Source organism: Gymnoscopelus braueri (genome assembly GCF_963280865.1).
Source record: "Gymnoscopelus braueri genome assembly, chromosome: 20".
Taxonomy (NCBI): domain Eukaryota; kingdom Metazoa; phylum Chordata; class Actinopteri; order Myctophiformes; family Myctophidae; genus Gymnoscopelus; species Gymnoscopelus braueri.
The window spans coordinates 7145141-7157990 of NC_137622.1; the positions used below are offsets into that span (position 1 = coordinate 7145141).

At 42.6% G+C, this 12850-nt stretch overlaps 1 protein-coding gene across 1 annotated transcript; it reads left to right on the top strand.

The window, feature by feature from the left end:
- Nucleotides 1-6681: 6681 nt before the first annotated feature.
- Nucleotides 6682-9703, top strand: LOC308076420 (CMP-sialic acid transporter-like; the record flags this gene model as incomplete). Its single annotated transcript, XM_080416652.1, has 2 exons — nt 6682-7603; nt 9699-9703. 2 exons carry the CDS (start codon nt 6682-6684, stop codon nt 9701-9703), a joined length of 927 nt encoding a protein of 308 aa, XP_080272778.1.
- Nucleotides 9704-12850: the final 3147 nt, after the last annotated feature.

The window sequence follows — 12850 nt, forward strand, 5'->3', positions numbered from 1 at the left end:
ATTTTCTCCCCATCACACAAGTTACAGTATTATGTAAAACAGTGACATTGTGTAAGAGCAGCTATTGATTGATTGATTGATTGATTGATTGATTCATTGATTGAATGCTTTATAGACCCAATTTTAACATCACGGTGGTACATGTCATTTAGGCTAAAAGGATAACACAAAGTCCTGGGGACCCCTTAACAGACGACGTCACACTGGATCCAATCGTCATACTGGCTCCAAATGAAACCCATTCTGTCAGGTCTCGCTAGGACGCGCCTCACTAGCCAACACACAAGAGGGGGTTGGGGTGCGCTGAAGCCAGTGCACCCCGAAACAACAGGTTGAGAATTGATTGCATGAAACAATGCACAGCATCCAGTCTCAATGTTGGTAAACAAACTATTGGTCTATGTATTCAATTCATAAACAGAGCATCAAATATTACACATTAATACATGTCACCAGCAAATAATAACGTCTGTATATGCAAAGGAGAAAAAGGGAAAGGGAAAAATGGTGGATAGTGTAAGATACCTCCTTACGAAGGGAAAATAAAACTAGCTCCCCTTGTGACCTAATGTTGTATCAGGCTAATTTAGAAATAAACCAGTGATACACATCCTTTAATGTATGGTGTTAGGGCATTCCACATTGTGGTAGTGGAGTAGTAGAATGACAGCTTTCCCATGTTTGTTCTAAATGTGGGGAGAACCAGATCTTGGTCGCATCTCTGGTGTTGTGGCTGTGGGTGAAGACACAACATCCATTCAAACAGTAGTCTATACATTAGACACAACGTCCATTCAGACAGTAGACTATACATTAGACACAACATCCATTCAGACAGTAGACTATACATTACACTACTTCTATTCAGACAGTAGTCTATACATTAGACACAACATCCATTCAGACAGTAGACCTACATTAGACACTACATCTATTCAGACAGTAGACTATACATTAGGCACAACATCCATTCAGACAGTAGACTATACATTAGACACTACATCTATTCAGACAGTAGACTATACATTAGGCACAACATCCATTCAGACAGTAGACTATACATTAGACACTACATCCATTCAGACAGTAGACTATACATTAGACACAGCATCCATTCAGACAGTAGACTATACATTAGACACTACATCCATTCAGACAGTAGACTATACATTAGGCACAACATCCATTCCGACAGTAGACTATACATTAGACACAGCATCCATTCAGACAGTAGGCTATACATTAGACACAACATCCATTCAGACAGTAGAAAACTATCTTAAAGATTTCATGACATTCAGTTTTACCACACATTAAAAGTCTTTGTCATGACTCATGGTCCTTCAAACGTGTATAAAAAGTTTTAACAAAAAAATCCACTCCAGTGATCCATGGCAGGTGTTTTTCTCTCACATTTCTAAAGCCTTTTCAACTGCAATGAAGAAATAAATCTTTGCCTGCGGGTGTCGCTGTTGAGGGATTTTGCCTGTCAATCATCGCCTCTGCTCCCCCCCCCGCCCCCCAAAGGAAAGGGTAGGGGAGGGGAGGGGCGAGGAGGAGAGTGGGCGGGATTAATGGCCTATGACTTCACACTCCAAGGGCCAAGCACAGATTACTTTTCAGCCTAATTATTCAGAAAACCCCAGACCCCAGAAAATCCACTGCATGTTCAAAGTTCAGATTTTTTGGGTGTAATTGAGGTCATAAAACCCCCCAAAAAAACATGAAAAATAAAAAAAAAAGTGAAAATGAATGTTGTAGAACCTTTAACCAGTTTGTAATGTTTAACTATTAAAAAAGAGAGTCGCGCATGAATCCATTCAAGGCAAAAGAAAGTACCCTATGATCCAATTGTAAAACAGCCCCCCCACCTTAACTCTATGCCCCCACCCCTCCCCCCCCCCCCCCCCCCACAGGGTTGCGATGTCCACTCATTATAAGCTACCTTGGGCTTGTTTATCTGCAAAGTTGCTTGTAAATATTTGTTTGCGGTTTATTTGGGCTTGTTTGTTTCTAAAGTGTAGTTGTTTATTTGCGCTTGTTTCTAAAGTGAAGTTGTTTATTTGCGCTTGTTTCTAAAGTGTAGTTTCTTATTTGGGCTTGTTTCTAAAGTGGAGTTGCTTATTTGGAATTGTTTCTAAAGTGTAGTTGTTTATTTGGGTTTGTTTCTAAAGTGTAGTTTCTTATTTGGGCTTGTTTCTAAAGTGTAGTTGTTTATTTGGGCTTGTTTCTAAAGTGTAGTTGTTTATTTGTGCTTGTTTATAAAGAGTAGTTTCTTATTTGGGCTTGTTTCTAAAGTGTAGTTGCTTATTTGGGCTTGTTTCTAAAGTGTAGTTGCTTATTTGGGCTTGTTTCTAAAGTGTAGTTGCTTATTTGGGCTTGTTTATAAAGTGTAGTTGTTTATTTGGGCTTGTTTATTAATTATTTTAAGCCTATTTAAACCATCCAGGCTCCTGGTGAATCATTCCCATAAAACATTTGATTCTCTGTAAAAAAATAAAAAATAAACTATTTGAAAACCGCAAAAACAAAAGGTATTTATTAAATACAGTATATCATACAATTAAATATTTAAAAAAAACTATTGACACAGAATTTGGGCTTGTTTTCATCTATCTATCTATGTATATAGTCCCCGCTGACATTGTGTTGCACACAGCTCACATGCTGATCTTCAGCACCCTGGACAGCGCCCCGTGGAAGCGAGTGCAGTTTCAAGCCAAAGTGCATTTGATTTCAGCAGCTGAAATCAAATGAAATGTGAAATCCAGGAAGGTCTACCGGTCTAGTTTCAAGTAGCCTATGAGGATTAACAAAAGAATATAGACAGTTGTCTCCTGAAGAGAACATGGGTGGTTTGTTTATCCAATCTGATGCACAATGAGAGACCGGTTGTTCAAAGGAGCAGAGTGTGCTCTTCCTGTATTATTTAAATTAACCCTTTACCCCAAACCCAGCCTGAATCTTTTCCTAATTGTAAGCCTAATAGTGAGGGCTGTTAACAAAAAAATGTGGACACAGCTCACAAAAGCGCCACATTTTTTCTACATGCTCTCCATCACCATAGGTTTCATTTTGGAAGGGTAGCCACGTCATCAAGATGGCAGAAGGCGGCCATCTTGGATTGCAAAGATGGCCACCATGTAATATCTATAATTGCCAATATCTCGGCTTCCAAGCCACTTAGAAGGTCAATCTTGGTGTCAAAATATACATTTTCTGGGACAAGGAATGCAATAAAACTATAGGGATTATCAATAAGTGACTAATTCTGCCAAGATTAGATAATTTGGTTGATTCTGCCAATGTATGTACATAATTTTCAGACACATTGAAAAATGGAGCATGAAGAGAATTGAAGATTATTAGCTTCACTTTCCAGGATAACAACATTCAAATTATTTGTCACATTGACAACTGCAAAAATCTGTGCAATTCCAGTGTGCCTTCTTGCATGAGCACCTTGCACCACAAGGTCTTTTACAACCGCACTTGACCAGTTCATTGCAGGCTTTTGACGCCATCGGTAGAATGCTCCACACAGGAAGCCAGACCTGGTTGTTGTCATCCAATGTCCATCCCCATCCTTCTGGACTGAGTGTCGGCTGCTGGGCCAGTTCAGATGTGGCCCAGATCCCAGACTGGTAGGCAACTCGCTTCACGTGCTGCAGCAGTGAATCTTGCGTTGGTGGAATGTGTTCCATCGTTTTGTTCTTCTGACAGAACAACTCTCGTCGTGCTTCATTGACAGATTCCATATCACTTGTCTTATCATACATGATGACTGTGAAACGCTCAAGAAGCTGAAAGTGTTGGGCATCTATGGTCACAGAAGTGTATGGATTTTCTGCCATGTAGTTGAAGGCCTGGGTGACCTCAGGGTAGGACTTCCACGCCACCCATGCTGACTTCTTCCCTTTCCCGCTGAATGCTGATGTTGTGTCACAGCCTGTGTAACAGTGGAAGACGGGAAGTGCTGTGGAAGTGCTGTGGACTTGTCTTTGCCCAGAGCATGGCAGATTGTGTTTATATGAACATAGGTGTAGTTCTTGCCAGTGCCAAAAGCAACCCAGATGTCTGCAGCTGGATACTTGGCGAGCAGGGCATGGAACTTGCCGATGAGGATAACGACAACATCCATATCCACAGTGCGTATCAAGCAGGTAGAACAGCCATGTTCCAGGGCATCAAGCAGGTGAATCACCATCCTGGTGTCGGCCTCTTCATGGTTACATGGCAGCATCGAGTGGCTGGTGTCTGTGCCGACCACTGTGATGCCATATGTGATGAAGACCAGCTTGCCCTCTGGCCAGGCAGTGGATGCAATCTTCCCAGAGAGAAAGGCAAAGAGTTCCTGCTTGTTTGTAGGATCACGCAGGAAATCTGACCAATTCCCCGGCAGCTTGTTCTGACCAGCCACCTTCCGTCGTATCCCTTTGCCTCGCTTCTCCCTTCTTGACTCTTTTATGCTGCTGGTGATGTACGTATCCCAGACCACATCAACTCTTTTGGAGATCTCCAGGTGTTTCATGATGTGGGGAACAAAGACACAACTGGCATATTCGTCAAATGTGGTAATGTTGGTAGTGGACAGGAAGTGCACCACAGCAGCTCCATCGAGTACTTTGACATCAAACGTAGCTGGAGGTTCTTCTTGTGTCTTCTGTGTCAGAATATTTAGCAGATCTGACTTCTTTCCCAGCCGTAGTTTCCCTCTGTCAGATAGAGAGGGAGGGTATGGATGGTTTTCATGTTTAAAGAAGGTGCTCATGTTCCCCTCTCTGTGTTGCGTGGCTATATATAACCGGGAGAAGAGTGCCACATCATCCTTCAACATTGAGATCTGCCCTGCCTGCTTGGTCTTCATCTTGAGTGTTGGGCATCTGAAGTGCATGCAGTGAGTTCTTTTTCATGGGCTCATGAATGGAGTGTGTGCGGTCCATGATCACTGTCTTATGGTACTTGTCGTACTGTTCTCTGCCCACTGATTCCACAGTGCGGACTGTGTTAACCACTGACTCGTCAATCACATTTCGTGTGTCCAACATTAGAAGCTTGTGGCGATCATCTAGGAACGGATTGCCCATCCCACTGATGGTGTGCACAAGTGCTAGTGTTTGCTCTTTGAACGTCTTTTGTGTAGCCATTCCTTCTTCATGGTGGTGTTGTTTATTTCCTTTTTCTAAAACATACTAACTCATACCAATATGCTGTGCATAATCTAGCCGACACATACATTTTAATACAATTGTGTTCATATATGGCCAGAATCAACCAAATTATCTAATATTGGCAGAATTAGTCACTTATTGATATTCCCTATAGTTTTATTGCATTCCTTGTCCCAGAAAATGTATATTTAGACACCAAGATTGACATTCTAAGTGGCTTGGAAGCCGAGATATTGGCACTTATAGATATTACATGGTGGCCATCTTTGCAATCCAAGATGGCCGCCTTCTGCCATCTTGATGACGTGGCTACCCTTCCAAAATGAAACCTATGGTGATGGAGAGCATGTAGAAAAAAATTGGCGCTTTTGTGAGCCGTGTCCACATTTTTAAAAAATCGGGTCTTACCCATCCTCACTATAAAGGGTGATGCATACCTCTCCCCAAATCTTTTTTTGCCAGACCCAAGGGGTCGGGCTTACATGAGGCTTTGTACCTGTTTCGTCCATACATGGGCATGGTCACTTTGTCCTCCGGCCCCAGCCAAAAAAAAGTCTGTCACTTTGTCCTCCGGCCCCAGCCCAAAAAAAATCTGTCCCCCTTTCGTCCCCTTTCGTCACGAACTATTCATGACATCATTATTATGTCACAAGTATGTAAAGCTCATCATACTAGAACTTCATTCTGGGTCTGGCAGAACCAGGTCTCCTGGTCTTGTTAACCATAAAACAACAATTTCTCTGTCTATTTTCTAATTGTCTAATTATTTTTCCATTTCTCAAATTCTACTACTACTACCATACGTGTGGGGACATTTGACCCTCACAAGTCACACACACACACACACACACACACACACACACACACACACACACACACACACACACACACACACACACACACACACACACACACACACACACACACACACATTTGGCGGAGTCAGGTTAATGTAAAGGTGTCCTGCCGACAAAATACTTGAAGCCTACTGTATATGTCATGAAAAATATATATTAAAATATAAGTTCACAGGGACGGGCGAGTCTGGTTTGTATTTGATATAATCACGGGTGATGGGTCGGTCTACGGATCTGATTATTGGCGGGTGTGGGTTGTCAAAATTGGACCCGTGCAGGACGTACAGCAGCAGTGGTGTAAAGTAACTACAGTACATTTACTCAAGTACTGTACTTGAGTAATTTATCCTTCTGCACGGTTCAAACCTCCCCAGGGCATGTTGCCTTCTTCTGTGTACAGTGTATAGGCATATATGGAGATTCTGATTGTGCAGAACCATAGATCTGACCGCGTTGCCCATATATGGTCAAGCACATATATATATATGACTCTGACTGACTTCAAACTTGGCACACACATTGATGAGTACTTTAGGGCGGATCTCTCTGCGGTCACCATGGTTGATGTTAATCGAACAATGAATGAATTTAAACCTCCCTGGTTCAAATTCATCCTTCTGTCAGTATCAGCGTTACTTATGGCAGTGCACGCAATGGCCTTGCGCTACACAAGAACAACCTCGTCAGATCTGTACTTCCCCACCACTGCCGTATTCATGGCCGAAGTCGTGAAGTTAGTGTTGAGTATTGGGATGCTGGCTATACAGACGGGAAGCACAAGCAGGCTGAAGGACTCCGTTGTGGAACATGTGTTTAGAAGCCCCAAACAGTTACTGAAGCTGACTATTCCTTCCGTATTGTATGCAGTTCTAAATAACATGACCATAGTGGCCCTGAGCAATCTCAGCGTGGCTGTTTTCCAAGTCACGTACCAGCTGAGGATCGTGGTTTCAGCCCTCTGTACAGTTTTCATGCTGAGCCGCCCACTCAGTCGCACACAGTGGTTCTCCATCTTCATGCTTTGTGGGGGCGTGGCCCTCACCCAGTGGAATCCCGCACAAGACACTACAGTCCACACTGACCAAAACCCTTTTCATGGGTTTGTAGCCGTTGCCATCGCCAGCCTGTGTTCCGGAGTCTCAGGCGTGTACTTTGAGAAGGTCTTGAAGGGCTCTGATACGTCCCTGTGGGTGAGGAACATCCAGATGTACCTGTCTTCCATTGTGCTCACCCTTGCCGGTGTTTTCGTGAAAGATGGCGAAAAGGTCCTTTCAAAAGGCTTCTTCTTTGCTTACACACCATGGGTGTGCTTTGTAATTTTACTGTCTGGTTCAAAGGGTCTGTATTTGTCGGTGGTGGTGAAATATACGGACAACAATGTTAAGAACTTCACTTGCGTGGCTGCCATCCTTCTCACGACCGCAGCTTCTGCCTATTTGTTTGGCCTAGAGATAACGCCCACCTTTATTTTTGGAGCCTTGCTGGTGTGTGTGTCCACCTGCCTGTACGGCCTTACAAAGAAGGACACGTCCATAGTGAGCCCGCCTAGGGAGCCAGAGGCCCTGGTTGCCCCAGGTTCGATTCCAGGCCAGACCAGCATATGTGTCGATGAAATGAAATTTGTCCCCATGAGCAAGACTCTTAACCCCTAATTGCTCACAGGTTCTCATTGGAAACAAGGCCGCAAGGACTTTCATGAACGACCTGTTAAAAGGAAAGGAATTATTATCCTTATCCATGTTGAACGAACAGGAACAACAGCGAAGCATCAATGTTTAAAGACCTATGGATGATCATTTTGATTTGATTTGATAAAGTTTATTTTGTTTTGTTTCTGTTTTGTAACCACGATTTTGTAACCCTATTTTTTACACCCAGTGCCAATTGTCTATGTAATCCTGGGCACTACCTTCCCTCTGCCAACCTAGGGAATTAAATAAAATAAAACAATTAAATAAAATAAATGAAAAAAGTAATCGAAAAAACACGGCCCCCTCACGTATTAGGAGGGCAGGGTGAGTCAGCAGAACCAAGGACGGGTGTTTTTGATGAATCTAACAGGTTAAAAAGGGAGTTTGAAGTTATAATGGGTTTGTATAGGAAGGGGGCGTGTCTGATAAAATTATTATCAAATATCTAAATACTAAATCAAGCAACTTAAAAACTGTCTGGGGGGCTCACAAAAGCCTGAGTAGACGATAAAATGACCCAAAGTTTTTTTGAAAGTGAAATATCCCTTTAAGTAAAAGTATCAATACCGCAATACAGAAATACTCTGTTACAAGTAAATGAAGACCGCATGGCTACTTAAAATTCACGAGGATATGCAAATGAGCCATGCGGTCTTACTCTGCATGCTAGCCATGTCTTTGCTTAGCCTGGTAAACCCCCCCTCCCTCCGGAAATCTCATTTCGCAAGCTCTGTTACCGTCATGGATGAACTTCAACCAGGTGTTTGCACTTTTCTCTTACTGCTTCATTCATCTACATAAACGTTCATATTTCAATATAAAGGGCATGGCCATGGATGTTAGAATTATGTTCCAGCCCTCAGAATTACCCGTATCTTCCGTATTGTTCAATAAAAAGCATTTTAATCCGATTGGTGGCCATTTTCTCATAGAGTTATAAAGTATCGGAGTGCAATTCACCTTCCAACCGATAAGGTCGCGATGTTGAAAGCTTATGGAGAAAAATGGCCACCACGGATTCAAATGCTTTTTATTGAACAATACGGAATATACGAATACTTTTGAGGAAACGTACCTACATAATTGCAACATCCGTGGCCTTGGGGTGAGCAGTTTATATTTGAAATCTGAACGGGTTTACTCTATCAGCAGCGTGGTTTCTCTTGGGACACGGATTGGCTGTCTGTGGATTCGGGGAGGCACTGTAGCCTACAAACAGCAGATCGCAGCATGACGCGTTGTCAGCTTGTAGATCGGCTATTCTCAGTGAATGTACCCCCTGGATGCTGGTTATAGTGAAAAAAAGAAAAGAATAATAAAAAAAGATTTGGCGGACCCCCTGTACTGTAGTAACTATGAGGACCCCCTTATGAAGACCCCTGCTCTAGCTATGGTTTAAAACATATGTTTTAAACCATAGCATGTTACCCTAATATAATGTTGATACCCTAACTCATAAACTCTTTTAGTTATGTAGTGATAAATAGCCTACATCACATAGACGCCGGCCCCCCACTTTTCAGCTATCGACTTCTTTTTTTATATACCGGTATAGGGGCCGGGCATAGCGACGTCACAGGGTCGAGACGCCGTTAAATCAGCCCACTTTCGCCGCCATAATGAGTGAGTAGATTGACAGCTGCCACAAGTGTAGAGTAGTGTAGTTTAGTCTGTAGTCCTGTGTGGACTGTGTGGAGTGTGTTTGTTGTCCAGCAAGTAGACGGTGTACATTATTATCTATCTCCAACTTGTCTGTTGCTCTAATTTAGCAATGGTAGGACAGTGCTGCATTATCGGATGCAATGCCAAGGTTTCAGACGTTAAATAAAAAAAGTTAAATTGCATACATTTCCAACCTGGAAGAAAAGCTTTGGAGATCAGATGTCGGAGATATCAAAGAAACGTCGTATGGCTTGGCTTGGGTATCTTAAATACAATGAGATTGAGCTAACAGCTAAATTGTTTCTCTATGTGTCCAGTCTGAGCAACGTTGTCTAACGTGGCTCACAGTCACCGTGGCTGAGTAAACAGGGGACTCTTGTCTGTCTGTCAGCAAGTGTTCAGACGTCGGAGATATCAAATAAATGTAGTATGGCTTGGGTGTCAGCTGACGAAATAACATAACCTTCAACAACATTCCCAAACACATATAAGCTCAAACGAGCATGACAGCACACAATCAAAAATATAAACTAATATCTGTTGGAGGCTAGGGCCACATTGCCCCTGTCATACATTCCACCACTTTATAATTGAGTCGATTATCCACATATAATGCCACCCCCCCACCTCTTGTCTTATTTTTCCTGCTCATATAGTTCAACTCATAGCCATTCAACTCAAACTCATCAACCCCCTTTTCAGGGTTGATCCAAGTCTCTGATATTGCTATTATGTTGAACTAGCCCATACCCGGTCGACCACCCACCACCCAAGACAGACAGAGGTTACTACAATTATATAGTAGGATGGTTTCTTGAATTGCTATAGGTAGTTTTTAATGCTTTTGAAATTGGCGTAAAGGCTTCTGCTATTAAAGTGGATAATTGAAAAGTTGTGCTCCAGCTTAACCGTTGTATTGAACTGATCATCTGAATAGTAGCAGCAGTTGTTGTTGATATTGCTTAAGAAATTATTTTCAGGGTCAATGTCATTTTCAATGTCTTGTAGTTTGTGTTCAGTATAATCAAATGTTTTCAAACCCATGTTTTCACGATCATGTAACCTTATCAGCTGATCAAGGACTTCAACCTGAGATAAATCACTTTTGTCCTGAGTTGTCATGATCATAATAGTGAAATTGCAAAAAATAATGAGAAGACATATGGTCATAATGAGGACATACCCATCATTCAGACGCAGACACGTTCACGCTCTGCGCTCTAAACGCAAATAACGACAAAGAATGACAGGTAATGTCACAACCTAAAGAACAAAAAGTTTGGAAATTGAGAAAGGAAACGAAGGAAGAGGCAAAGATGACAGCAAAGAATAAAGTTGAGAAAGAGCTGGAGGAGATTCAAAAATCTCTGAACTTCATGTCGGGTGAGCTGAGCACGGTGGCTAAACAGCTAGCCGGGCTGCTGGAGCTGGTGGATGAGCAGCTCAAGATACTGGTCAAGGAGAAAGATGCGAAAATCGATGCGGGCTTGAACGGAGAGTTGATGAATTGGAATAGTACTCAAGAATGGAGGATGTGATAATCAGCGGCCTGAGTGTAAAGCCACGGTCCTATGCAAGGGCTGTGGCTACGGGAGGAGGCGACGCAGAAGATCTACCGCTGGAGGATCAACAAACAATTGAACAGCAAGTACTAGAGTTTTTTGAGAGCCAAGACATCCACCTGGATGCCCAGAATATCATAGCCTGTCAACTCTCCCTCGGAAGGGCCGCAAAGCCAAACCCGACATCATTGTTCGCTTTGGAAACCGTAAGCACAAAGCCGAACTATTGATGCAAGGAAAGAAATTGAAAGGATCTAAAAATGTTCGGGTCTTTTTTTGTTACTTTATTTCGGTTTTAGGGTTAACCTCTGATCCACCCTTAGCTCTTGAGTCTGACTCTTGCCAAGTCTGCTTATTTGGCCTGTGGACCACCCCACAGGGTTTTCTAGATCTAACCTGCACAACCCAATATTATGCTGTTGTTACAAATTTGTTGCTTTTAAATGTGCAAATGATTTTTTTTTAAATCATTTAAAAAATCATTTATATATTTAAAAAAAATCACACCCAGTGTGAAGTGGGCGGTGTCTTGCTAGCTAATCACAATACTGAATGGAGTCAACCAATCATGTACAAAAAATAAATACATTTATTGAAACACTCTTTATGAGTGTGTGATTCACTTAAAAAAAACCATAAATGTTTTTTTTTTTTTTTTTTTAAACCATAAATGTGTTTTTTTTAAGTGCATAGTCCTATTTATAGGGCTATGCACATGTGTCATGTTTCACTAGCCAATCACAGTCCTGAATAGACTGTGATTGGCCAATCACGGTGCAGGGTTAGGGGGGTACACTGGTGGCCAATCACAGCGCAGGATTGGGGGGTGCAAATATCCAAACCTCACATATAGGGGCGGTTTCACCGCCCAAAAATAAAAAAATCATATATATATATATATATATTTAAGCAGTTAGAGAAGTGAGGGAGCGCCGCTCCCCCGCGTCCCCCCTCCACTACACCCCTGCTAATTAGTCGAGCTGAGCCTCGGGCCCACCTTCATGAAAATAAAAAGGAAAAAAAGTGTTTTATATTAAATATATATTTTTTAAATTCTGTTCTGTCTGAATGTGTATTTATCTATTATGAAGATGGCACTGACGGCGCTGACTGACTGGCGTTTATTTTCAGTCACTACTACTCAGGCACGCCGATTTATGTGCGCGGCCGTGGGGGCTCAACTCAAAGGTGTCTACCTTGTTCTAGGTGTCAACGGCGCGTTAACACCTATCTGCGCCCCGCTATAGTAATGGTAATGGTAATGGTACTGTAAGTTTGAGCCTGACATCTGAGATTCATGAGGGGGCTGACCAATTGAGCGTGGGGGCGCTGGACCCGAAGCCCCCCCCTATCGGCGTCCCTGCTACTACTCACTAGCGGTCAAGCTGCACTCAGGCAGCACTGTGCAGCAGACAGAGAGAGAGTAGAGCGAGCGAGCGATAGAGAAGAACGGTCTGCTCAGTGCAGTGTGCAATGCATGCTGCTTTGTTATCAGATGTTTAGATCATCCCTGGCACCCTGCTGATATATACTTAGTTGCAGGCTGGTGTTGCGCACCAAATAGACATTAAATCTACAAGCCCACTGAGGTCTACAATGCATCACGATCTAACACGTTCACAACTTGCAGATCGGTTCTTAACAGGGTCATAAATCAGACAGTGGCAGGGTATGATGCGAGGGGGCGTGTACTATGGGTTAACTAACAGGTCAGAGACTCAGACACAACAGAGTGTGAAGGAACAACGAAGATGGATGTTAATGCAATAAAGAAAAAAATCGCAACAGGTGAATATTCTCTGACTACCAAGGAGGGAGGGAAGGCACCAGTATGGAAAAGTTTCAAGTTGGTCGTGGACTCAGAAAACAAGGTGTGTCGTATATTGGCCCTTATTGCTTATATTTTA